This window comes from Pholis gunnellus (assembly GCF_910591455.1).
Source record: "Pholis gunnellus genome assembly, chromosome: 6".
Taxonomy (NCBI): Eukaryota; Metazoa; Chordata; class Actinopteri; order Perciformes; family Pholidae; genus Pholis; species Pholis gunnellus.
In genome coordinates, this window is record NC_136532.1 from 19422929 (window position 1) to 19450269 (window position 27341).

The following is a 27341-nucleotide window of genomic DNA, read 5'->3' on the forward strand; positions in this document are numbered from 1 at the left end:
CTGTAACGCTCATTGACAAAGCCAGATGGTAGGCGATTGTGGCCAAACACGACGCTTGGATAATGTACAATCGCTGGCAAGGGGACAGTTGTCAGCCTAGATGGATATTACAAACATGCTTGTAATGGATTGGACATTTTGGGAAGCGCTCCACACAGGCTTGTAAAGATGGGAAAAGCATCGCCAGGACCAGAACGGATGTAAAACGCTTCAGATTCCATGACGGACAACAACATAAATGTATTAGAAGAACGTGTCAGAGGGGATTCTGGAGAAAAGGGAGATGAACCCAGGAAACAAGATCCTAAATCAAACAGAAATATCAGCCTGACATATAAAGTATTTTCCAAGTCTTTCCAGATAGGTGGTCCATGTACTATTTGTTCAGTATTTCTGAGCTACATGCTTTTCCAGTGGCAGTATATTAGCATCCATGTTTCTGTCAGTGTCTTATCATAGCCACTCTGTCTAAAAGCAATATTGCAGGCTTGGACTCGTACAGTATGTTTGACAGAGAGCTGGGTTTGGAGAGGTTTGTGATAGAGCTTTGAATTCTACACAATGAAAGCGGTAACCCGACACACACTGCTGAGAAAAAGGGTTTGTGTTTTGTTCTGTATGCCACTAGGCATAAGTGCTATTAATAGTCCCAGTCTTTGTTAACACACAGGTGGTAATTCGCTGCGACACAGGGGGCTGCATTCTGGCCATTTCAGGGAAGGTTAAAAAAAAGAATATGCACAGTGTGGTCCCCTCCGATACTCAAGCGGTCATCTGTTTGGCTGTTGATTTTGGCTACCGGTGAATTCCCTGCACTGGGCCCTGGTGGCGGGGCCCCTAATGGCCTCTGACTGGCTGTAAAACCCCACTCAGCAGAGCATGGGCTCCAACCTCCCTGGCTGTTGGGTTAGTGCTGCTGTGTCGAGGGGCGGGCAGCAGGATTGGAAATTCACTGCTGTTTGCTTTGGGATGGAACGAGAGAAATTGCTCCAATGTCACATGACCTATGGAGAGGTGTATAAAGAGCAATATTGTCCGTATTGGCCAGGGCTACACTGACTATGAAATACAGTTTGATTAATTATAAATATATTGTAGCACATCAGGACTGTGCTCTTTGTTTATAAGAAGTCCATAAACCTAAATTAAGGCATTTTGGTTATGTATCAATCATTATACAGCAAAGGTATGGGGTCCGTTTCAGTGTTCCAAAATATGTCTAAGCTTTTTTTGTTTGTGAAATATTTAGTTGAGCTTTGTTTTCAACAGGACGTGATATTTAAACGTATTGAGTAGCCTAACCAAAACGAATCATCTTCCAGTTCAGTCCAAAACTATCGGCACTGATATCTTCAAAAGACCACATCTGTTGAAGCCTAACACTGACAAATTTCATCAAAATCACGATTCCCTGTGTTTATGGAAAATATCTATATACGGCTAACGCTATCACTAATGATACAGGTATTGACTCATCAAATGGTAAGTGCAGGGCAAGTGCTGAAGTGCCCTGGGCTCCTTATCAGCTGCGGCACACTGTATTAGTGTGCTGGGTTGGCGTAGCACTAAACTAATCCGGGTAGCAGGTGCCACTGGAGCCAAGGTAGAGTGGACATGTATTTCAGGGAGGATGAGCCATCTGGGTCTTGATACTTTATGGTGCTTAAAACACACTCTCAAGTGTGACACTCCCAGCACTTACCTTTTAGCTGCACACAATAATCCTAGCGCTGGCCACTAAAGGGAGAGAGGAGGCTTTCAGGAGAATTTACAGGGTTTGATGTGGTGTGGAGCCTCCGCTTCGACACGGATTCATGAAACAGTCAGACACACTTGGCAGTTTGATTTTGATTCCTCTAACTCTTTCAGTGTTGTTTTGTCATCGGCAGTCTGAAATATGTCATGCAGAAAGAAAAGTGTGTTTGTTTTGTGTCTGTTTTTTTTCGCTTGTGAGCCAGCCTGCCTTGCTCGACACTTTGCCGGGGCCTTGTGGTGTCTTGTTTTTTTTTTTTTTTTTTTTTTTCTGGTGTAGTCTGTTTCATCTCGCAAGCGATTTGGCTCGTTGCTGAGTCCAATTTCGCTCCTGTTTCACAATGCAGCCCCCTCTCCTCACAGACATACTCACATTCGCACATTTCCCCAAACCTCCACACACCAAACAAATCAATTCTTCACTTGCCGCACTTGGAACGCCACAGTGAAATTCAGGCAGCACATAGCAGCCCTGTTGTTAATGTTCCCTGTCCACTGCGGCTCGAGGAGGCCAGACCCAGAGTCTCCTACCTCTTTCTGTATGTGTGGCTAGGGCTTAGAGACGGTGGGTTTAGGTTAGCAGCAGCCCCGCAGGTCAGAATCCAGGCCTTGTCTCTATTAGTTTACCTGACACAACTCCCTGCCCTCTGCTCCTTCTTCCATCTCCCCCGCCTGATTAACTAACCTGTTTCTCCCCCACTCTGTGTCACTTTATCCCTCTTTCTCTGACATGCTCTCTCGCTCTAATCAAGAATGATGAATGGGGTGTAAGGAAGGACAGCAAATGTTGGAGAAACCCGATACACCCTCCAATTGTCACTCTTTTCCTGCGATGGTGGAGAACATGGTGGTTGGGGGAGAGAGGCGAGAGATTTTGAGGGGGCATTTTGTGTGTGTGTGTGTGTGTGTGTTTGTTTGTCTAACTAAGCTCTGTATGAGAGATATTTCAAACATCTCCACCTCGTGTCATCAGCCGTAAAAAAAAACAACTCCGACTGCAAGACGTCTACTTTCACATAGTGCAAGGTCGGATTGTTACATAAAAAAAGAGCTTGTAGCTCATAAAAAACGCAGGTCTTTTGGCGTGTAGCCATTAGCAGGGGAAAATGTCAGCTCTAGTCTAGTCTTCAACAGCTGCTGGGTCTCCATCTGTAAGCCTAATTACCCAACAGCACCCCAGGAGCAGCTCAGCAGCAGGATCCTCCTATAGAAGAGGCATTCATTACATCAGTGTGTCTATACCGGACAGTGTGTTTCCCCGAGGGCCCGCAGATATGTGAAACCTAATCCCAAGCACTTTAATGCACACTGGGGTGCTATCTTTGGACGAATAGTCCAGTAAGAACTTAGCCTTTTGCATTCACCCTTCCTGTGGGGTAACTTTTACCGACACTCAAGATCATTTAGAGATACTCAGTATATAAAATAGTCAATTCTAAATATTTCAGTAGTTTTAGTAGTTGATTTATACATAGTTGTGGTAGTCAAGCAATGTTTTTGAGATGTATGCATTTAAAGTGAATATCAATAAAATAATGAGTTGGTAAATCAGTTGATTTAATTGATAAAGATTCATTTTGACAATCAATTGAAAGTCATTTATCAGCTAAAATTCTATAAACTTTTGCTGTTTCTAGCTTCACAAATGTGAGAAGTTGCAAAAAGAATATCTTTGGGGTTTGTGTACTAAAATATGTCGGCCTGGGCTCCGTGAAATTATGAATGGGCATGTTCCACTATTTTTTAATTTCTTTTATATATACATACATAGATATACGTGTGTGTCTGTGGGCACATTATTTGTATGGCCCAATGCAATGCGATTCCTGTGGCATGCTGGGATGCACAATTCCTTCTTTTGAATGACTGAGGACCCTGAGCCTTGATCGGCAGCCCTGGCCTGTAATAGCAGGATGCTTCAACATGTAAACATGACAAGAAGAAAAGGTGTTGTGGTTGATTGACGGTCTAGTTCTCTGGCAGTTGTTCATAAAGGGATATTTGTTTTTATCCGTTGCCACCTATAGTACACCACCACTCTGAAAAGACAGCTGCCTCAGCATTCTTGGCTGTCGGAGGATATTATTTGATATTATGAAAATGGCTGCTGTATTTGCATGAAGCAGGTGAGTAGCTCAGGCAACGTCTTAGTCTAAACCACAGTTTGTAATACTTATACCGACAATACCCTGCGTCTGCAAAACACTTGAGGAAATATGATCTGTCGGCAAAGATGTTTGTTCTACCACTTTCATGGCATTAAATTGCAACGGCTGCAGATGTCAAAACAGGGAATGAGGTATGGCGAATGGTTAAGAGCTGTCAACTTCCAATTGTTGCTTTGCTTTCTGAGCGGGGAGTGAAAATGGAGATGGAGGAGGAGGAAAAGAAAAACATGCAGGCTCTTTCAGCCCACTGTCATGCCACTTAGGATTTGTTGAAGGATTTTCACCCAGCCATTTCCCTTCCATTGAGAAGTAATCAGTGCGGCACTGAAAGATAATATTATATCCACTTAGAGGCATGTGGGCTCCATGCATGTTCATACATGAAATGAGGATGGAAAGCATTGCTTCTGTTTACATTGCTTAGCACTCACTCCCTTCATTTCTGCTTGAAATTGGTCTTCCTGGCAAAAGCTTTGTGTCTGTTATATCTCATTCTTTCTCCCTCTCCCTTTCTTTCCTACCTCCTTTCCTTCCATTCTCCGTGGATTGTGAGCCAGTTGGTGGGCTAATAGAGCATGCTTTCCTGTGGGGCACCAAAGTGATAATGTTCAGGCGTTATGCAAGCTTAAGTAAAGCTGACACGCTGCTCCAGAACTACAGCCCACACTGCGATCCACAGCAGCCCATGGAGAGACTCTGAAAAGGTCTTAAAGGTATGGGAGACACAGGGAGGCTGCCACTGTCCTCCCACTGCTGTGCTGTGATGTGGGAAACAGGAGTTAAGTCTTTTATTAGAAGTGGCAGGCGTTGTCTCCAGTCACCTCGATAATTGCAGCACCACGTCCACTGCCGTAATCAATTGAGACAGCTGCCGCTGCGGCGTTCAAGTCCATCAGGCAGGCGTGTCATGCTAATTAATGAAATGATAAGGCGAGTGCTTGCAGCCTTTAACAAATAACTCCTGAAGGCTCCCCTTCTTTTCAACATAAAATGAATTCTTAAAGTTCAGTTCTCCCCTCCTGTTTGTTGTCTGTCCCCAGCGGCCTCAGGGTAAGAATGGTCACCGGGGTCGGTGATGGGTCAGTGACAGTGAAAGGGGTCAAATTCCTGACTGGCAGGGTGGGCCGTGTCAGAGGAGCCATTAGACTTGAGCTTTTCTGTCCAAAGATCCAAGATGTCCACCCTTTTATTTAGGAGAGCCCAGTGGCACTGACCTTAGATGACCCAGCTGTGTTCATGAGAGGCTGAGTCTGATGGCAGTCGCAGAGCACATGAGCTCTGTTAGAACCAGCTCTGCAGGGGGATGGGCCCTGATGGAGATTCAGAGAGAAGAACAGTGTATTGTGAGTGTGGAGGCGTCTTGCTTTTCTGCAGCACGTTAAAGCCAGGGGTTAATGATGGTTTACACTGCTTTTAGAGGACCACAAGACCTTATATGACACAGACAACATTTAGAGCTCTGTCATTCTCTCTCTCCCTCTCTCTCTCTCTCTTTCGTTTCCAATTTAAAGATTTGCTTGACGTCATTTGCCTCCCATTCACAGCGCTGGCATGGGTGCCATGAGAGGTGAATTTGTGCATATGTGTCCTGCACCATATGGCTGGTGTTTGAATTGGGATCCAATATGCACAGGAAAAACTGATTCATCCCGCAGCTTGAGCTGCCAGCTCTCTGAAATGAACATTAGGTTCTCAATTTATGCCTGGGCTTTGACTGTAAACGTGTTACAGCTTAACACCCATCCCCATTCTGCTGCCATCCACTCCTTTTGTCAGCTGCGGCAAAGAGACAGAGAGAAATAATTGAAACGTGCCAGCTGTCCCCACTCTTTAGCTATCTTGGCCTGTTTTTTCCTCGTCCACTCCCCCATTAACATCTCTGAGTGATTTGCAAAAACGTCGCCTTGGCTCCCCTCGTTACCAGCTTGGAGATGCTCGAGGCAGATTAAATAGTGTGAGGGAAAGCAAGCCATTGCAAATTTCTCCTATGATTTTATTATTAGCACAATGATTCAACACTGCTCAGCCCTTCTGTTCCTCTCATGCAAAATAATTTTGTTCAAATCACCCCACCTTTTTTTTTTTTAATGGCAGAATACCTCACAGCAATGAAGTGTTGATTGGCAAGACTGCGGTTTCCTGCCTTCTGCCAGTATCTGTTACAGCCATCTTCCACAGTCACTCACTCGTGAGCTAAGCCGTGGCTCTGTGCAGATTGCTTGTCTAGAGAGGAACAAAAACCAAATCATTGTGAGCTCAACCGTCAAGAGCAGCAGAATATTCTGTCAACCAGAGCCAGCGGGAGACGGATCAAGTCAGCGTGCATTCTCACATACCTTCTGCATCCTCCAACGTCTTTCAGCCGATATGCAGCTTCATTTAAATATCTGTCTGTTCATGTCCTTATTTTATCAGTGCCTTGACTGTTTACGCCTTAGCAAAGCCATGAAGGGAGTGAACCGCAGTGTTTGCCTACTATATGAGAATATCCAGTGGCCTAAAGCTTCTCTTAGCCCCGACCCCCCCTTGTCATAGAGATAATTTGCATACCCTTGTATTTCTTCTGAAAAGGCTTTTTGCATACAGGTTCTATTTCCCTGGCTGTTGTATATACTGGCATGGTGCGCAGGTAATTTATGTAACACACTCATTTGCATTCACAGCATAAGTTTGCTGAGGGTTTTAGTTGGAGGCCGAATGAGAATCTTCTCGAGGGCCCTTGTCTCATTCATGCGGTCGTTGGGCCCATTTGCAGGTAGCCAGGTGTGTATTTGAAATAAAGTGGTTAAACCAAAACGTTTTTCAAGTGAATGCTTTTTAACTCAAAGCATTGGAGAGCCGGAGAATGCAGTGCTGTCCTTCGGGGCTTCTGCATTGTGCTCTTGACATGGCATGTGTCAACAGACCGTGCCTTAGAGGGCTATCCTGATCACAGCGAGGGTCTCTTTGATGATGACACCCAGCCCATCCTAGTCCAGCTCAAGGCCAAGCCATTCCAGACTGGTCCAAGCCATTCAAAGCTAGGCCATCTGGCTGCATAAAGGCCACACAGGACCAGACCGGTGCCAGCTCTCCAGATGTTCCACTGGGACAAACAGGGTCACAAGTGAAGGATATAGGAGGCAGGAACAGCTGTGTAGTGACACTGTTCACCCCAGAGTCCCTGCTGGACAAATCAGTCATGACCAGCGAGTCCCAGTTGCCCGTCTGCTACCATAGTCCCTGTGTCCCTCCTTTCTCTACCACTCCATCCCCCCACCCCATATCACTGCAAACTCAGGCACGGGTGGACAGGGCAAGGCCCAATCCCCCCGAGTAAGCAGTGCCACAGGAACAACTATAAAAAGATCAATACTGGGATGAGATGTCATCTGGTGAGCAGACCTGCCAACACCCCCCTGGGAATGTCCCTGTCCCCCTGGTGCACTAACCCAGCTAACGGGAGAGTGTGAGGGGGGGGGGGGGCCACCCCCCACCACCGGGCTGCCCTCCAACCTGCCTGACTCACTCACACCATCTGCTCAGGTTTGCGGGGCAGGGCTTCAGGACAACACTTATTCTGTACAGACACTCGTATGGCATTTGTTTCACATGACTGCCTGTGGCTTGCCTACTGTTTCCCTCAGTATGTGATTGCAGGGAAAGGGAAGTGTGTTCCATGTCCCGAGGAAAGGAAGATCAAAACAAATGCAGAATTTGGCAGTTTGCTGAAATGCCTGAGACTCCAGTTGACAGTTGTGCGGATTTGCGGCGAGGGGACAGTGTTTGTTGCAAAACCGTGATTTTTGCTACATATAGCCCTCAGGTGACATGTGTCAGAGAGGCATTCCTGTCATCTTGTTAACACTGCGCATTAGGTTACACTCAAAATGGCTGCCGCTGAAACAAAACGGTGCAAAAGCAATCTATAAGTATTCACAGTAACAGTGTTTTCTACCATTAATTGTTCACTACTCTTGACAGCCTGATTGCTGCTATAGAAGCTGGACCTGCAGTTTAAAGGGCTTTCACTCAACTCTACATTTATATATAACAAGAATATATCCTCCACTGTTGCCATCATTTCTGAAGCAAAGAAGTAATTCAAATTCTATCTCCAATAAATATGGTCAGGTTTTTCTCGCTGTGCTGCCCTTCTGTGACATGAAGATGTTAGGGCTCTAGTGTGTGTGTGTGTGTGTGTGTGTAACATGGCTACACTGAAAACTTTTGTGTCTTCTGTTGTGCATTTGTGCATGTGTGTGTCTCTGCTTGCGGAGTGATTTTAATGAGGGATGGGTTGATCCGGGCTGATACTTCCCTGCCTCCATTAGAGCCCATTAGAGTCATCGTTAAGATAACCCGGCGCTGGCTGTGGCCCTGGCTTCCCAGCATTAGTATTAGAAACCCCTCTCCTAGTGGTCGTAGCGAGACTTCCTTCAGAATCACTCGCCTCGCATTGTGTCTGGGAGAACAGGTTGCCACGGCAACATCACCCAACGGCGACATTTTGACTGGATATTTGCTTCATCGCCCGTTTGTCTGCCTGCGCCCGTCTCTCTGTCTTTGCCTTCAGTCTTGCTCTTTCTCTCTCGCTTGCAGGGACGAGAGCCTGACAGTTTAATCCAAATCCCAGACCCGTATAAATCTGGAGGTCTATATACGCCTGGACCCCCGAATTCATTTGAAAATCGTGACACCTTAGCCAGCCCCAGTTCTCCTATAAAACGCAAAGAGCAAGGGAGGAGGTGCTCAACAAATAAAAAAAAATAAAAGCTCTTGCCCTGCCTTTTTATTGGTCTTTTTATGGGTGTTGGGATCCTTGAAAGATTAAGCAGGCTGTTAATAGGGACTGGATATTCCATTAGTGGGCTGCATGTAGAGTTCTCACTGGCTTGACAGCGGCTCTCGGCTCTTCTCATTTTTTGTTACCGTCGAGAGTGCCCGTGGAGCTTTTTTAATTGAGGCACTAGTAAGCCTTCTGACTGAAGTACTGCTGCATCTTGGCTGTAGATTAGAGCTGCTTAGAGAGCCTCAGCGCCACCAGGCTGTCTTCGCTCTTCCTCTGTGTCTATCTTTCTTTATCAGTGTGTGAACACTTTCTTTCTCTGATTTTCTATGCATGTGATGTTTCTGTGCTTAAATCAAACTCCACCACTCGCGTCTTTGCTGAGTTCAGCAGCTATAGTAGTGTTGTAGCTATTGTAGTTGTAGCACTAGTTACCATCTCCTCAAACTCGAATTTCTTTGTGACCCATTTTGCTTTTCTTTTAGCGCTGAAAGAAGTAGAGGATAATGCATTCTCTTCTTCATTAAGATTCATAAGTGCTTTGAGATTTTTTTTGTATGTAAAAGGTGTTCGAGATGCTGCATTTTCTGCCACTTTCATTTTCCTGCTACAATAGCATATAATTACAGTCATTAAATTGCAACAGCCTAAGTATGAAAAGTCGTTCAGTGGAATGCTGATTATAAAAGCTTCTTGTCTGTCGAAAAGACCCCCGATGAATGGTAAAGACAAAGTGGTCGGGTTCAGAGTGCTTCGCTGTGGTTTCCTAAATCCCCTGAAAGATCAGGGAGGGGGGGGGTGTAGAAAGGCGCAGTGGCAGAAAGGCCAAGATAAAGGGCCACGATCTCTCCTCGCAGCACAATTGAAACATAATTATTTCATGCCAGATTGTGTGCTCAGCAAAGCCTTGAATAGGGGCCGACATTTAACTTTAATTAGCTGTGATTTATTCATACTGACTCGATCGCGGGAAGAAATTGGATCATCTGATTATAGTCAAGCATGAAAATGACCTGATTAAACACTTAATGGAACCTAGGGAGAAGAGAACTAGAGGAACTTTGGGCAGAAGACGTTTGGACAGCATTCTATAGAAGGAAATTGAGTTTTACGTATCATTAATCATGTATACCCTCTGAATACACACAGTAGCTGTTCTTGTTTATCTGCTATCTGATTTAGGCATCAGATGTTTTTGAATAAAAACAGGAAATGGCTTCACGTTAGACATCGCCAACGATTGACACCATCCGATGAACTTTGTCAGATTGGAGTTTACAAATGTTCTTCTTACATTTTGCCGTTTCATGTCTTCTCAGGTGTGCCAACGAATGACAGTCCAGAGTCCAAGACTTGTAGCTCAGCCAAAGTATCAGGGCTACAGCGCAGCCAGGAGCAGAGCAAGAGTGAGGTGCCCTTCACGCCTCCCGTGCCCAGCCCCACCCCAGCTTCGGCGCCTACGGGCTCCCCTGCCCCCGCTGCAGCGGCGGCCCCCCCAGAGCCCCCTAGGTCGTGGCTCCCCACCCCGCCACCTCTCAGTGTCAAGAAGGAGCAGCACCCTCTGCCCCGTGTCCCTACCCCTCCCCTGTTGAGGGGGCCACCCCACACCCAGCCCCACCCTCCTCACCCACACTTGCACCAGGAGGCCCGTGTTCTTCCGCCCCCGCAGCACCATGCACGGCCAGTAATCAGCCACCAGGTGCATCACCCGCTGCAGTACAACAGCCTCCACGACATCAGGTACGTTGTAACATGGATACGTGTTGTTGCGGGTGCAGTGACGTACAAGAAAGGAATCGTTTGTGCCTGATTCAAAATGTAAACCAGCCAACAACAAAAAAATACACACACACTACTGAGTGTACGCACGTTAGACATGTAATGCACTGATGCTGTGTTAGTACCATACTCGGCAGCATTTCAACCTTAGTTGGTCAGCTTAGATATGTCTGTGTAAGATTCACTATAAATCTCAATAAGGCCCAATCTCCACACTCAAAGACTCACAGACTTTACGTCACATTCACGCAATGTGGCTGTCCCACTGTCAGTGAGTGTTTGAGGGCTCTCTCGCTGACATTTTATGCCCTTTATGAACCCTTTCCGTAAGTCTGCATTTCTGCAGACTTTGCCTGAGGGAATTACCAAAATGTATAGCAATGTGACGTTAAACACGGGGTTACCAGTAGAAGCCGGAGACGTAAGAAAAAAAAGGTAAACAAAGAAGACGGCACATGGGTATTCAGCCTGGCAGATTACATTTAATCAGAAACGGACAAAACTGTCACTCCTTTAATGTTCCTGTCAGTCTAGGGGGGCAATAAATAAACCAAAATTAGGACAATGTAGTCTGATGCGACAAGTACAGAGTACTGTACAATTCTACACAATATTGACTGTTTTCATGTGTTATTGATTTTCCACCACTTGTAATAACCAGCCGTCAGATTTAGTGTTTTTTATTGAGCAACACTCTGGAGCATACAGCACCACTCAACTATTTCCTGTTTCACCTCATCTCAAAGTCTGCGCTCGCCTTTTTTATTTCAATGTCAAAAGTTTTATTGGAAAATCATACTTATGTTGTCAAAGCAAAGTGTCAAACACATTCTCAGTACGGCTGAACCAACAGCTGAGCTAGAAGCAAAGCAAAGTGAACACAGATCTACAACAAATGTACACGAAGATATGACGTATAAAACAAGCTGCACAAGGCAGTAGTACTTTCCCTGAATGTGTCACACTGCTGCGTTCCGACTGAACAATGTCAATTAATATATTGTATTCCTTTGCATTAATAAATTATCATTTTTTAAATGGAGAATTTTATTTTTTCCCTTTGTCTCCCATTAAATCTTTAGCCACAGAAGCAGTCCATTGGGTTTTCCCAAACAGCACTTGCCCCCATCCCCTCACCACCACGTCAGCGGGCTCCCATCCTCCGCCCCCTCCTTGCCCCTGTCTATAGCTAATCTCTCTACCTCGCACTATTCCTCCCTACGGAGCCCGGCCCATCGCCATCCGGCCATGTTTGCAACCCCAGCCACACTGCCGCCACCACCGACCTTACCGACCAACAGTTTAGTAGTGCCTGGGCACCCCGCCGGCACCCCCTACCCAGGTAAAACCGTGCATCCCACATGGTTGCTAGAAGTTGCTAGCTTCACTGCAGACATTCGGTGTACTTTTTAGCTGAATTAGTTTACATATTTTTGACAAAATAACAAAGAGCTACAAACATTAGTGGTATTCATTGTACCAATTTCTGACATTTCTTTATCAGAAGTGTCTAACGCATGTTTTTGTAATCTTTTTTTATGACAAATTTTACTGCATCTTTGAATGTTGGTGTGTAATAATTTGCATTTACCCTCTGAACAAAGGCTGTGTGACACTTTCTATAGTGATGTGGCCATTTTATTTTCCAGGGTGTGTTTTAAGTAACTAGACTTGACTGCACGGCTGTACTGTACTTACGTTAGAATTACAGTTCTAAGAAAAAAAGTCTTAACTTATGCAAAGAATGTTACAGTACCAATGTATATTAACTCTAGAACTAGTCTTCAACCCGTATTATTGAGTTGATTACAAAATGAAACGAGTCAAGTGTTCATATATGATTGGCTGATATGGTAAGTGCCCATGTATTTAATAATAAGTATTTCTTTACTTATTGATCCTTTTTGATTCTGCAGCACAAATATATCAAAGCAATAGTCGGCTGCCTCTTCTGTAAGTCACATGCTTTAATGTGCTGATTGGTGGAGAACATCATACTTCAGTCTCTTTTATAGTAGCTTTATCATTTTAGAAGTGAGTTAGAGGGATGAGGTCACCGTTCGAAGTCTGGAAAATGTCAGCTAGCAACTGGGCAATCGTCACAGCTGGAGACATCTTCAGAATACTGAAAGCAGCTCATTAACACTCACGTGTTGAAACATGGTTCACCCAGTCAGTAAACTGATGCAACCTCAACAACCAGAATCATGTTTTCTCTTGCCTACAATATGTGATTTGTAGCAAATTTGATAACATGGTCAACTGCTTCCTCAAAACAAACTTTTTCATGCTGCAATAGAAGGAAACAAATGTATCCAGCGATGATGGGTATCTCCAAAATATGTAATAAATATGCCAGCTGTGCATTAACTTTCTGATAGAGGGCAAGAGTGTGTGTGTGTGTTTTCTGCTGGGATGACTCTTGGTTCTTTCTTGTCTTTAGATACCAGCCTGTTGATATCATTCAACCAACCAATCATGTATTGCCAGCCTCATTCGGGGATTCTGATTGGCACATTGTCACAGGCAACTCTCTTACCACCACAAATGAGTCCCCACGTAGAAAACCCTCACAGCATGAGCTGGAGAAACAGAGAATGCCAGGTGACTATTTTCTTTTCTCTTCTACTCTTGTTGTGAAGACTGACTGGGCGCCCTTGCCTTTTTTTCTTGTGTCCCCCCCCCCTCCCCCCCTTCCTTCCCCCACCCCCACCCTGATTATTTTTTTTTGGGGGGGGGTTTCCTCGCTCTCCTTTCTTACAGAGCATGACCTCCTGAGGCAGGAGCTGAACAACCGCTTCCTGGTTCAGAGTTCAGAGCGGGGCCGGGGGCCGTCCGCCTCACCACTGGCCCCCGCTTCGCTCCTGAGGGCCGAGTTTCACCAACACCAGCACATGCACCAGCACCAACACACCCACCAGCACACCTTTACGCCCTTCCCCGCCAGTCTGCCCCCGGCCGCCATCCTCACCCCGCCCACCGCACCCCCCATGGTGCGTACCCAAGCCAGAAATGTGAGGATAAGTAAAAAATTAAAATAAGAAAAGCTCCCGTAACTTCCCACCCACCTGTCACCCCTCCCAGTCTCCTCTTCAATCAATTCCTCCCTTTTTTTCACCAAATATGACCCGTAGCTGTAGAAACCCCTCCCTTCAAAAAATATGATACTGATTCAGTTGGAATTTTGCTTTTTGATTTCTGCATACTGGTAACGTCTGAGGGCTGATGAGAAGCTGGGAGCATCACATCTTTTCTACTCTAATAAGGACAAATGCTTGGCAGATGTAGCCCACTAGCTGCCACTTTCTTTAACACACACACACACACACACTATCTTCTAGCTCGTCCACGTACGGGTTAGTTGCTGCTCAGGTTGGTCAAACCCAACCAAGCACATAAATTATACTTCAATGCTTTGCAACTTCTTCATCCATAGTGGAACTATATTTAAAACTGTACATTCATAGAATACATCACTTTGCATAGTGGCCCTGTTCTGACTCCTGGCATGTCTGCCAAACCACTGTTACAAAATTTTATATAAATGAATCGCCCTTGTTTAAACATTGACATATATTTTGCAGTTCAGTGTTTGCCAAGGATCAAAAAGGGGTACTGCCTGAAGGCAGGCTTTTCAAATGTTTGCATATGGATGTGTTTTAAATGGATTTGAATGTTTTCATTTGCCTATTCTCCCACAAGGAGCAACAAAGGCGCAGTCAAACAGATCTGTGTGTTTGTGTGAATGCATTCCTGCAGACTTGTATATTTGTTTGAAAGTTCCTTGTCACGTGGTGTGTGTGTGTGTGTGTGTGTGTGTGTGTGTGTGCACACAACTTTGACAAATTCAAAGCCTTTGCAGTTGATCAAATGACCTCATTGTGGATGAAAGGGGGGGGGTGACATCATTGCAAAACTATTTTGATAATGTTTGTAATTGCTTCCATGCTTTGACTGCCGTCAAGTCTCAGAGGAAGGGGGCGGCGGTCAAATACTGGCAGCTCTCAGATTAGTACAAGGGAAAAAAGGTTATGACTATTCATCCATCATTTTAAATGCACAGCAATCTCTGACAGTGGATTCAGACGGGGCCTCCATTTGTAGCTTTTTGGCATTAGTCTAATAGATCTAATCCATCATGTCATGACCTCTGATTAAGAGCCTGAGGTCCCATTAAGGCCCCGCTGCAAGATTACCCCCATCCTGTTCATTAGAAATCAAAGCTCTGGTATTTATGGCACAGTCTCCGATAAGTATAGAGACCGTTAAGACCATTCTTCAGCCAACACACATGCACGTTATCTGGTCTGCTGATCATTCCTTACCCGGTAGGAATTATGTACAGTACACAGTCCTCTATTTGAAGATGAAAGAGGCGGTTTTCCTCATCTCACTAATGCTGGTATTATGTAGCACGTGATGGTCATACCCCCCCCCATCTCTGATTGTGTTGTTATGATGGGATTTGAGACTGCCGTTAATGTCTTCTGCTGTTTTTTTCCTTTTAATTGAAACTGTGTTGTTACTTAACTCGTGCCTTTTCCCCTCCATTCCTCTCCTCAGTAATAATGCTGTTTTTTTCTCTCTCTGCCGTTTGCTTAGAGTGGCAGTAGTAATGATGATGTTGTGGTTGTTGTTTTTTACTGTATTGTCATGAAAAGGCAAACCAAGTGTTGCCCAGTTGTGCATATTCTCTCTCCTCCTCCCCCCCCTCTCTCTCTCTCTCTCTCTTGTTCTTTTTATTTTCTCCTCCTCTCTAGACGCTCCATGTCATTTCAGCTATGTAACAGTGCTTGGCTAATGGCTGTAATTAATGAAATTATGAAGCCTCTATTTTTGTTTATTGTTTAACACCCTCAAGCAGCTGGCTTGCCAAATGGCAGCACTGAGTGTCTTTCCTACCCTGTCTCCTTGCCCCTGCCATGTCTTTGGACAAGCAATATCCTTAATTGTTATAAGATGAAATATTAAACTTTAATTAGCCAAAGCTGTTTACTATAAAACTGTGACAGGCACCATAAATTACCAGGGCAAGAGTTTTTTTTTTTTTTTTTTACTAGATCGTAAAGCGGCCAAAATCCCTCTGACAGTGTCAGACATAAAACAGGCCGCGCCTTCTGAAATGCAGAGGATCTGTTTAATGAGCTCGGAAGCTGGCTCGGCGTTTCCTCTCAGTAGGCTGTCTGTCTTTGATTTGGGCCCATTATCGCCCACGAACAGAGCCGCCAACACCATTGCAGCCATTTTGTGTCCAGATGTGAATGGCCCTGCTTCACCAGAGGGCCTTTTTCTCCACTAGCCGCTTAGCCAACCCTACTCCCGCTCCCCTCTCAACCACCCGTGTCGCTGCACACACGCACGCAGAAACACTGGTTCATACCCACTCATTTTCCTGTTTTATGTAAACCCAAAACATATGCGCCTGCCAAGAGAGCTTTATGAAAACACTCGCAAAAAGTACCTGCAAATGGTTTGTGTATTTGCGGAATAGAAATAAGTTACTGTCAGTTGTAATTAGCCCATTTCGAAATAGAGAGCCAGTATTGGCTTGCGAACAGACGTATAAAGTCCCCATTCATACATTGGGCAACATTCTCGGTTCTCTCCCTCTCTCCCTCCCTCCACTGCTTCTCAGCTTACTGACTAGATTCCCATGTGTTTAGGACATGATCAGAATCTTTTTTTCATGCAACAACATAGTTTTTATGCGGCAAATTCCAATTGAGATTATTCTGTTAGGCATAAGCTCTGCCTGCTGAAAAGGCTTCCTCGCATCAATTCAGCATGTCAAGGCTGTATCAGTTTCATGCTGATCTGTCCTAAATTATCTCCCATTGCAAATGTCATCTACCCGATTGAGTTTCAATCATAAAAGTCAAACAACAGGCTCCATATATTCTTTCCAGGATTTTATGTACAGAGAATTGGTGCATGTCTCTACACCCCCCCCTCTATACCATCGGCTGGTTGCAATAATAACAGAACTCCATAGCAGTCAAAGGCAATTTGATTCACATTTTTACAAATTTTCCAGTAAATAGAAACTACTGGTCTGGTTTTAAAATGGTCTGATTCTCCAAGCTGGGCCTCCACGCCCAACCTCTGTATGCTCGATTGGAAAATCATGCAGGCTGCCTTCATCTTGGCAGTGTGCTAAAGTGTTCGTATTGTTAGTAATTGAACTGCCTATCTGACCATGCCGCTGAAGTGAACCCATGACCAGTGCAAGCCAGCTGCTTTACTCCAGGGCTAATTATTCTGGATCAGAACCCTGCTTATTACCAGTTACAGATGTTGATCATGTGTTTTGTTTTTGTGATGTAAAAATAATGAGACGTTATTATTATTGGATCTTGGTAAAATATATCATTGTGTGTCCTAATTCTTTTTCTCTTTTATTTCTTTCAGTTCGACAAATACGCCCCCAAACTGGACAATCCCTTTATCAGACATTCAAACGTGAGTTTCATATTTTCATTCTAAATTACATTTTGACATATTTGAATGGAGCCGTGAGAGCATTGATTGTGGCTGTCCTGTAAGTATCTCTGTATGATTTTCTTTTGTGTCTTTTTGTATCTCCCACCCTCCTCTTTTCTCCCCAGTTCTTCCCCTCCTATCCCCCCACCATGCCAGGCATGCCCCCGCTGCTCCCACACTCAGGACCCTTCAGCTCGCTGCAAGGAGCCTTCCAGCCCAAGGTCAGCCCCACATCCCCACCCTCAACCCACGATCTACAAACATACTGAGAATTTAAGGAAGCATGGACTCAAAAAAAATCACACAAGCTTGTGCACAATTGAAATACAAATTTTAAATGATAAGCATGCAGTTTTGACATACTTTTTTAGTCTTCAAAAAAATGACATGCACATTTAGAGTCACCTTTTGTCAGTCTAAAAAAGAAATGTAATTCCCTATTGTATGTAAATAGTACTTTGCATGGGTCAAAAAGGCTGCAAAAGATCACAAAAGCAACTGATTTAACAAGCAGAAACACGGTGCTGTAGTTTTTGGTTGGGAAAATCTGCATATTTGAATACATCATAAATTAGATATCCTTGAAGGGTATATCAGTAGAAGAAATAACAAGTAAAGAAGTCCAGGCTCTCTGTCTTTGGTGAGAAAAGCAGCAGAGATTTGACCACTGAAAACATGAAATAGGATTTTAATAATCCTCAAGCCATCCTATTAAAATCCATTTATAATACCTGAACCTGAACCAGGGTCAGAACTTTGCGAGCCGTGGCAGGCCATGCCAAAGATGAGAAAGATGGTGGGGATGCGAGGGGGATGCGAGGGACGGGAATAAGTGGGAGGGTGTGAGCCTGTCTGGCAGATGCCCAGCGGCTGTGACCCGGTGTAAGCCACCAATCAAAGCTGGCCTAAATCCGCTGGCCATATTCCCAGGGGGCTCTTTTACGGGGGGCCCTTTTGTTGAAGGTCCCTCCAGATGGTTCAAGGAACAGTCCAAAGCCCCTGCTAAGTATTCTTGGAGAGGAGCTTGTGGGGGGGGGGGGGGGGGGGGGGTCTTGGGATGTGTGTTTGTTTGTGGGGTCTGGTGACCCAGGTCACCCTGCAGGATCTTCCTATCCCCAACGTAGGGATGGATTAATAAAGCTGATCTAGGCACTTAGAGAGGAGATCGGAGAGATCAGAGATGTGTTACTCTGGCATGGCTCGGCGTCTGCAGCTTCATCACAGTTTTATCTACAGTAGCAGTCATTGAGGATTAGTGATCGTGCTGCTGAAGGAGGATATAAGGTTAGAGTGATGCTATCACTAACTAGAGGATCCTCCAGTGCTTCTCGCGTTCCCATGCCCTGGACATCAACCTTGAACTGTACTACTGTATGTTTGGATTGTAAGAGAGGACATTGAGATAGTGGGAGTGATACCTATTATTGAAATACTGTTATGTATCATGCAATATATCAAATTACAATTAAATATAGTATTCCATTTTATGCTGAAGATACTCTTCCTCAAAGTAATATGACCTCATATAATCATTTTGAGAATCATTTTATGAGGCTAAAGTGTTGTGTATGCCGTAGTGTACAGTAAATAGGACATTCAGTTCCTCTTTCTCTGATCTATAAATGTTTCACATTTCGTAGATTTGGTTGATCACCATGTATCCCTTTCCTTTTGTCTCTCTCTCTCTGTCAGGCATCGAATTCCATCGACGTTGGGGGACGTCCTGGAGGAGTACCTCACACACTCCTACAGAAGGATCCACGGGTAAGCATCAGGCCATAGCTTCCCGAACCACTCTGCTCTTCCTCTGTGTCTTTTAGTGAAAGCCAGACGTGACTATTTATCATTGTTATTGATGATAATGATTGTCCGTTTGTCCATACAGATAACAGATCCATACAGGACATCTGTTAGGGTAAGTGGTTGCCCTGTCCAATGTTTTGTAAAATGTTTCATCTCTCTGGCCAGGCCACAAAGTCTAAAACTGCTAATTTTTCATCAACTCCTGATCAAGAAAATTCTGGGTATTGGCTGCATTTAAGGATAGCTTTGAGGTCTCTATTGAGCTAAAGTCAGGGTTAGATTTTCTTAATCCGTTTCCTGGTTGAAAATTCTGAGGAGTTCCCACTTTGTAGTTTGGCCAGAAAATATCAATGCCAGAATCCATTTTTAGCTTCCTATAGCAAAGCCAGCAGGCTAACCTCAGTTTCTCTCAAAATTTTTAGAAACCTGGCAAGTGGTGTGCAGTGCATGTCCAGATCGCATGGCAGATCTACCACCACCAGCAGAAAATGAAGGTGCGTGAGATGGATAATGATGTCTTTCAGGAATCTTGCTGTCATGTAAAACCAGATACAGTATATTGCTAATGGGATAAGTAGGGCTGATCATGTCATAGTTGGATCTTTACCTGTAAAATAATCTATAATCGTGTTACTAGATTCAGAACAACCATCTGGGTGGGAAAAGGCAGATTACAAAAAAAGGAACGTAATGCTGTAAAAGCAAATAACAATACAAAATTCAACAGAAATGGTGTCTCGTCTTGTTAAGTGTTCTCCAAGACTTCATCACATTCTTAGAAATACAGTTATAAGGTTACACTTTCAAAGCAGACGTAAAGGCTCTGTGCATGGCTCACTCCACCTTAAGAGAAAGATCATGAACCGCCACATTTAAAGCACTCAGTGACAGAATTAGTAGTTGAAGTAATTGTTGTGTTGACGATTTGAACACAAAAAAAAAATGCTTGTGTGGAAATACTCCTCTCACTGACAGAGGATGGTGTGGCCTTGCCATGGAGATCCTCTGCTAATGCCTCATGCCCAGTGGTGTCAGCCCTTCTCGGGCTTTGAACCCCCGTTACCAAGGATTTAGTGTCCCTAATCAGCTTACATATATTTGTTATAACACAGTTGGCCAGAATTGGAGACATGGAGCCATTGTTGATGTATCTGTCTTCCTCTGATCTCTCACCCAGTGTAGCCGAGGATAAATCCCTCTCACTCTGTAGTTAGAAATGTTTGGTACTGTAGTCTACCGACCTAATTATTTTTTTGCCTGTCTCCCTCTCCTTTTCTCTGCCTCTCTCGATTATAGCAGATGCAGTTAGATCCTCACAAACTAGATATGAATGGGAAGCTGGACCTGTTCAGTCGACCACAAGCTCCAGGAGTCTTCCCAGGGTTTCCGTACACTCATGACCTGGCACGACCCCTCTTCTCTTCCACAGGTCAGTAAGGTCTCCCAGTACCCAACGCAGGGGGATGATCTGCATCTTACAAGACAAATTATTTGAAACACTGAAATTATCCGATTTTTCAAAGCCTTCCAGTGCCATTTTAGTTTTCATGCAAATGAGCATTTATAGCCGTATGTCGAAATTGTTCCTTCACCACTGTAATGAAAAGGCATCGTTTATTTTCGCTCATCTCATGTAATGTTCACTTAATTATAGGGCCTTTGTTGCAAATGTTTTGCCAGTAAAGGGAGTCAGATATTCCCATGAATATGGATGACTCTCAGTTAGGTAATTGACTGATTTTCCCTGCGTTGGAGGGCAACAGAGAGGCGAACGGCCTTTGACTGGTAATTATGCAGTGGTGTGTCAGAGGCACTGCTGTAATTGGTTCTTTCATTAACAATTCATGGATTATGGGTGATGGTAACCATGTTTTGTGAAAGAGGCCAGCTTGTTGCACAGTCAGAAACTGACCTCAATAAGCAACTATAGACTCACACATTGGCAGGCAACAGCTGCAATAAAAGCAAAATGTCAATGGCTAATTTGCTTAATGGCATTACTCAGCCACCTCCAAATTCCTCTAGCTTACATGTATATTCAACAGGTTTGTGATGCTGTTGCATAAAAATGATTTTTAATGTTAACTCTCATTTACATTTTCAGTCCTGGCTAAATAGGGGTCAGAATTGTGATTGTTTTTTGATGGGTAATAATTTTGGTTATTCTCTGTATGGTTAATTTGAATGTACAACTGTCTGATTTGTATATAATAATGACACTGCTATATCCTCTCTCCTCTGATAGGCTCTGGTCACCCCGCTCCCTCTCCGTATGGCCACGTCCCCCACCCCAGCGGCTTCCTGCCTCCTAGCCATTTGGCAGGTAAGTGTAAGTAACCCCATGTTCAAATCTTTTTATACACTTAGCTCCTCTTTCTCTCCGTCTCTCACTCTCTCACTCTCTCTCTCTCTCTCTCTCTCTCTTTCCACTCATGTTATTAAAGACATTACAAGCCACCAGAGTGGAATTTGAAGCCTAGATATTTGTTGATCTCAGGTTCATTTTAGGGTTTATTATGGTGTCCAGTTGTACTGTAGTCAGTCAGTTGCGGCAGTTCTTGAGCCAACTCGAGCTTCATGGTAATGGGGAGGTAAGCCATCATATAATCAGACATCATGATTCATAACAGTCTTAAATAACTCTGTCTGGGTTCATTAAAAAGACTTAGCTCGCCTAGTATTCAGTCTCACTGGTACAAACTATATGCAGTGCAACAGCATATATGCTATTTTCTACATGTTTGATAAGTAAGGGTTAATGATGTTGGATTTATTTGTGCATTTAATTATTTTTGTATCCATTCATTTATTTTCCTCCATTCTATCTGAAACACTGTTTTGGTTCAGAGTGGCAAGTGGATTTCATGGAATAAGCCCTCGAGTCGATCCATTTTGTGCTTATGAATACATGGTGCACTGAGGAGATTTAGCGAACAACGTTTTCCTGACCAGGGAATTCATGTGTGAGGCCGAAGAGATTTCTTCATTGTTGTCTTCTATAATATATTAACAAGCCCCAGAGCTGAAAATCCTTAAACCCTAATCTGTTGATAAGTCCTGCATTTCCTGATGGATTTTTGGTGAATTAAAATGGGACTGCAAATTATCAGTTGATGAATGTTGTTCACTGACTTCTCAGGGTAAATGTTTGTCTTATTCCAATACATGTGGAGGCTCTAGTCTGCATCAGTGGAGCCCATCACACACACACACACACACACACACACACACACCAATTCTCCATTTAAATCATTGTGGTCTGTCTAGCCTAATTTGTACAGCTTCTAATTCCCCTGTCCTAGCACTATTTTCAGCTTAGCTCCAACAAATCAAAATGAATTTCCCCATCAAGCAATGTTCTTCCAATAGCCTTAGCAGGGTCAGGGACACTCCACTCCAGTTAGTGGCAGTGAATCCAGCATCCAGGCGACCTGGCTACTGCAGGATTACCAGGCAGGGAGCTAGGGTGGCAGCGCTAAAAAAACAGAGCTCGCTTGTAAGAGAAAAGCCGAGTGGAACGGGTTGGTGTTGGGGTGAGCACCGCCAGCCAACCCCCCCTTTTGCTAATCCCTGTTTGGCATTTTACAGATCCTTTCAGTCGCTCCAGTTCCTATGGCGGCCTCGGCAACCTTTCAAGCAGTGCCTTCGGAGGATTAGGCAACCCTTCGCTTGGTAAGCGCTGGCCCCCTCTCCTCCTCCACCGCTCCCCCTTTCAATCTGGCCCCCGTGGCCAGTAACAGAACAGAGCAGGACAGCGTTAGACCACAGGAAGAGCCAGGAGGGGAGGGGAAAAAAATCAAGACACTTAGCTCTAGTTTCTGTGTCAAAACGGCTCTAGCCCAGGGAGGCCCAACAAGGCAGCACACCACACCACAGCAAACCTCCTCCATGCCTCCACTTCATCCACCAACCATGTCCCCAACAGTCTGGCTTTAATCTGGCTGTGCTGCTGCCAACAGGCACTCTCAGGTCCGCTGTTTGGTGGCAATTCATCTATTAATTATTTGACAAGCCCCCTCTGCACCACCGTGGAGGGCTTTCTCTTTTCCCCCTTGCATCATTCTCTTTATGCCTTTCTCTCTTTCTCTTTATCTCTCCCATTTTTGTGTGCCAAATTGGTCACCCTGTTGTGAAAATGGATGTGATTGGAATAGACATGCTGTGGAATGCTAAGGTCTCCCTTGGCTTTTCACAGCCCTCAGCTCCAGAGGGCAAGCGAGTCTCCCCTGTTCATCCAGTGCAAAAAAAGGAGGGGGTGAGGAAGCCCTTTAGCCCAAAAGCAAATGAGTAGATTTTTTTTTCTTTGGTGGGGGGAGCCATTAACCTCTACCTCTTTCAAACAGCTTCAGTGAGAGAACCTCCAGAGACAAAGACAAAAGCAGCTTTTGTTGTCGAGTCTTTCTCATCTTATGTGTCCTCAAGAAGGTTTTGTGCCCAATTAACTTACAGTGGGTCCCACGTCTGTCTCCCCCTTCTCTCCAGGGCCCAACAGCATGTTTGGCACCAAGGAGGGGCCAGGAGGACTGCCCACGTTTGGCAGCCCCCACCACGACACCTGGAACAGACTTCGACGCACCCCGCCATCTTTCCCCACCCCTCCGCAGTGGCCCAAAAGCGCAGACACTGAGCGAAGCAGCTCAGCCAACAGCCATGAGAGAGAACGAGAAAGAGAAAGGGAGAGAGAAAAGGAGAAAAGAGACTCGTCCATTGGGAAGGACGAGAAGGATAAAGACAGGTGAGTTTGAGGCAGATGCTAATTCTGCTTTTTTATGTACTTTTTAGGTATTAGTTGGAGGATATTTGATATAACTCCGTGAAAAATTATATTTCTGTTGTAATGTGATGACTATCCATTTTAACTGTCATCACAATTCAACATTTGACCTTGGACCTCACTTCACTGTATTGTTTCAATGCAGTATGTGATAACCACAGCAATGGAGCAAATGTCCTTATCTTACACAAAACAAATGTGAAGGACAGAAATTGTAAATGTTTTTATACACATAACAAAACTATCCTCATAATCATGATCACAACTCTAAAAACGTGGCCTCAAAAATGATCCCTTTTCCAGCTAGTATTAGCATATATATGAGATGATTAAATTATGTTTGGACAAAATGAAAAACACTCAAATCACCCAAATCAGCTCTGGAGATAGAAAGATGTACTGTCAAAGACAAAAGAAAAAGTGTGACACTTCTCCAGTCCATTAGTTGTACCCGTGGAAACTGAAATCATTTGAATTTGTGGATCCAACAAGGCCACACACACAACTCGTGCAACAAGCAGCTCTGAGAAACGTTATCTGTCAAAAAATAATTGGAAGGATCTCTGTGGATGATATTCTAGCAAAACGTAGGGTTTACTCAAATTTAAAGACAGTAGACATTATCAGAGGAGGACACAAGCATGGTAACCTGTATTGATGGAAAATAAATTATGATTCACATATTGTAGATATGTAATCATCCCTAAATACATCCCAGCTACATGATGCTTGTTTTAACTGGCACTAACTAAACAGTTTTATTATGCCATTGCAGGGATTCCGTGGATCGCAATCGTCACTCCAACCGTTCATCTCCGGCCTCTGCGCCAGTCAGCTACCAGATCAGCAGCCTGATACGCTCAAACAGCCAGAACTCCTGTGATTCGGGTCGACATCACAGTGGCAGTGTGGATCGGGTCCGTGAGGCGGAGAAGGAGCTGCTGGAGCGCCACAGGGAGTCTTCTGCGCTGGGGGATGTGAAGGTGAAGGAGAGCCGCTCGCCTGGCAAGGAGATGCTAGAGAGGAGATCCTCAGAAGACTCCATCAAACCCGCTCAACGTTCTCCCTCCCCATACTCCAAGGCGGTGATCAATGAGCAGGGCATGAAAATGGCGGGTGGGCCCCCACCTACACTCAAGGACAGCGAAAGGAAAGAGCCCCCACCCGCAGAGCTCCTCCACAAGGTGAAAAATGACATGAAGATTAAGGAGGAGAGGAAGGAGGAGCAGGAGGTCATGGTGGTGAGTTCGGAACCTGCCCCCCAACCACCAGCCCAAGCTCTCCCTGCTCAAATCAGCCAGCCTGTAAACCCGCACCACCACCACCCACCTTTGTCCCACCAGCATCTTCCCTCACCACGCGGCAGTGACATTCCAGCACCTGGCATGCACGGTGTCCCCATGGCACACTCTCTGCCCCTTTCAATGAGTGCCATGCCCCAGATGGGAAGCCTCAATGTGCTAGACCGGGCGCGCATGGCTCCCTTCATGGGAGTGAGCCCGCTGGCAGGAAGAGAGCGCCTGCCCCACCCGTCCTTCCCTTGGGACCCACTTAGAGAGGCCTACCGCAGCCTGGACCTGCAGCGGCGCATGGACTTCCAGCTCAGGGCCGAGCAGGGACATCGATTCTCCAGCGTGTACGAACAGGAGCGAGCCTACCGCGAACGGGAGGCTCATGACTACTCTCACCACGAGCACCTGTTAGAGGTGCGCAGGGAACACGAGAGGATGAGACAGCATGCGGAGGAGCGAGAGCGCCTCCACCTGAGGGAGGAGCTGGACAGAGCACGCCTCCATCAGCTGCATCAGTCCCCCATGGAGGGCCATCTACCCCACATGGCCCCCTTTATGCCCCACCTAGGCGGCATGCCCTACCCTAGACTCAGCCCCTCCACAGGACACAACGGCCCTCTGAACAGAACACCCCCGACTGCTGCACTCAGTGCGCCCCCGCCCCTTGTACCAGCCGGCAGTGCCAGGCCAACCTCACCCAGGAGGACTACCCCCCTCACCACCCAGGACCCACGGGACTACTCCCCATCTCGCAACCCCAAAGAGGTAGAGGCTCGGTAGCTTCTTAGAAACGTGCACAAATGTCTTACTAGACGCACTCCACACAAGCCCCGCTCTCCTAATCTGACGTTTTTTGTGAACAAAATGCACTGCTCTTAACCAGAGAGGAGCAAAAACTTCCTAAGGGAAAGGGTATGATTGTACAAAGTAAAGGTGTGTAAGGCTGATTAAGCACATGCCATGACTTTATTTTTAGTGGACAGGAGGTTGAATAATGTCGGTCAAGAGAACATAAATATGTGTATGTTTATATCCGACTTAAATATTTGATAATTATTAATATATTAATCAAATACCTTTTTTTCAGCTCCGTGCAAAAGGAAAGGTCCTGAAATGAGTTTGTACATTTCTTATCCTTGTTCCATGTATAGATATAATTTCTATGAATTTTGTGCATTGGTCATGCCTTTTACAATATTTATCCCAGCTGATTGTGAGACATATCCATTATGACCCACTGTAAAGACTGGATTTGGTTTCAACCTTCAGTAATTTAACCTCATGGTACCAGGATATCCTCAATGATGACAATGTACAATGTTACATTACAGATTTGTTTTGTTCATTTGTTTTGCCTTTGAGATATGCAGATAAATATATATTATGAGGTCTTTGTTCAGTCTCTGTAAAGAAAACTCATGTACATAACTTGTTGATATTCCTTTGCTGCGAAATTACAGTGTAAATTTATTAGTCTTTTTAACCATTTCTAGAAAAATGAAATGAAATGAAACTTGGGGAATCACTTGCCTGTTGAATATCATGGCAACAGACATGCCTGGCCAATGGATGAGAAGTATGATGAGAGGGTGTTGTAGGGGGGCCTAGAAGGATCATCTGCAATCTATGCAAAGCAGCACACAGCACCCTAATGAAGAAATCACCCGGAGGGAGCAGACAATACTGGTGATACGGAAAGATACTTGGATTAACACTTGTTTATAAATAATGATGGAATTATTAAAAGACTTCCAAGTCAAAAACTGGACCAGCCCCAGACAGAAAAGAAGGACACTTTTTAGTGGGCGGCAAAAGGACTTTCTCTGTCAACCTTGTGGTGTTGTGCAGTTGTTTTTCTTAGACTCTTGTATACAAAACAAGTAGAGTTTTAGGCGTGCAAAAAAATGAAAATGAACATTCTTGGTTTAAAATGTACGGAATAAAGTTTGGACCTAATGTCATACATTTGTTGCTTGTCTTTCATCATGGCACTCATCGCCAGTGCTGACTACAAGTACTGAATCGGTCTGTAAGCCAAACTTACTGAGTTGAGTGTTGATGTTAGGTTGATAGTTTTGCCAATAATGCCTGTGCCTCCGTTTTCAGCATTTAGAGTATTTGCTCATCTGATATCAAGCTATCAATTTGTAATCGTACGGGCAACAGACTTGGCCGGCAGAGTAGCCTATGCCATGAGATCATTTGACCATAATCTGTCATACGTGGGCTGCAGAGCTCTTCAGAGGGGATCGATGAGATTGGGCCAAGGCAATACAGGGAGGGACTAATAGGACATTGATTTTGTATAAAAGCAGGTTTTGAGTGTTTGTGTTGCAGGTAACCGGTATTGACTGGCAGCCCAGCCGCATATTGACGCGCGGTCTGGACTCATTAAGAGGAGCAATGCCTGGGAGGCAGGCTATCGGATGGTGGAGGAGAGGCTCCTCTCTCTCCTCATACGCCCCCCCCTCTCCTCATAGACACCACTCATCTGCTTTTCTAATAAGGCCGGAAGGCGCTCTGGA

General features: G+C 44.9%; 1 protein-coding gene across 8 annotated transcripts in view; it reads left to right on the forward strand.

The window, feature by feature from the left end:
* The window catches only part of fbrsl1 (fibrosin-like 1), a 252090-nt gene extending 225313 nt beyond the window's left edge, over positions 1 to 26777 (forward strand). For 3 of the 8 annotated variants that reach the window (XM_079161358.1, XM_079161360.1, XM_079161364.1), the window contains 13 exons: positions 10008 to 10428; positions 11550 to 11809; positions 13231 to 13481; positions 16876 to 16926; positions 17073 to 17168; positions 18640 to 18711; positions 18833 to 18862; positions 19173 to 19244; positions 20047 to 20179; positions 20996 to 21079; positions 22339 to 22422; positions 23233 to 23485; positions 24300 to 26777. In XM_079161358.1, the coding sequence (XP_079017484.1) occupies positions 10008 to 10428; positions 11550 to 11809; positions 13231 to 13481; positions 16876 to 16926; positions 17073 to 17168; positions 18640 to 18711; positions 18833 to 18862; positions 19173 to 19244; positions 20047 to 20179; positions 20996 to 21079; positions 22339 to 22422; positions 23233 to 23485; positions 24300 to 25596 (3104 nt within the window). In that variant the 3' untranslated portion in view covers positions 25597 to 26777. Of the gene's footprint in view, positions 1 to 10007; positions 10429 to 11549; positions 11810 to 12910; positions 13072 to 13230; positions 13482 to 16875; positions 16927 to 17072; positions 17169 to 18639; positions 18712 to 18832; positions 18863 to 19172; positions 19245 to 20046; positions 20180 to 20995; positions 21080 to 22338; positions 22423 to 23232; positions 23486 to 24299 lie in introns of all 8 variants that reach the window. The other 5 variants (XM_079161359.1, XM_079161365.1, XM_079161362.1 and 2 more) reach the window with 4 other exon arrangements.
* Positions 26778 to 27341: the final 564 nt, after the last annotated feature.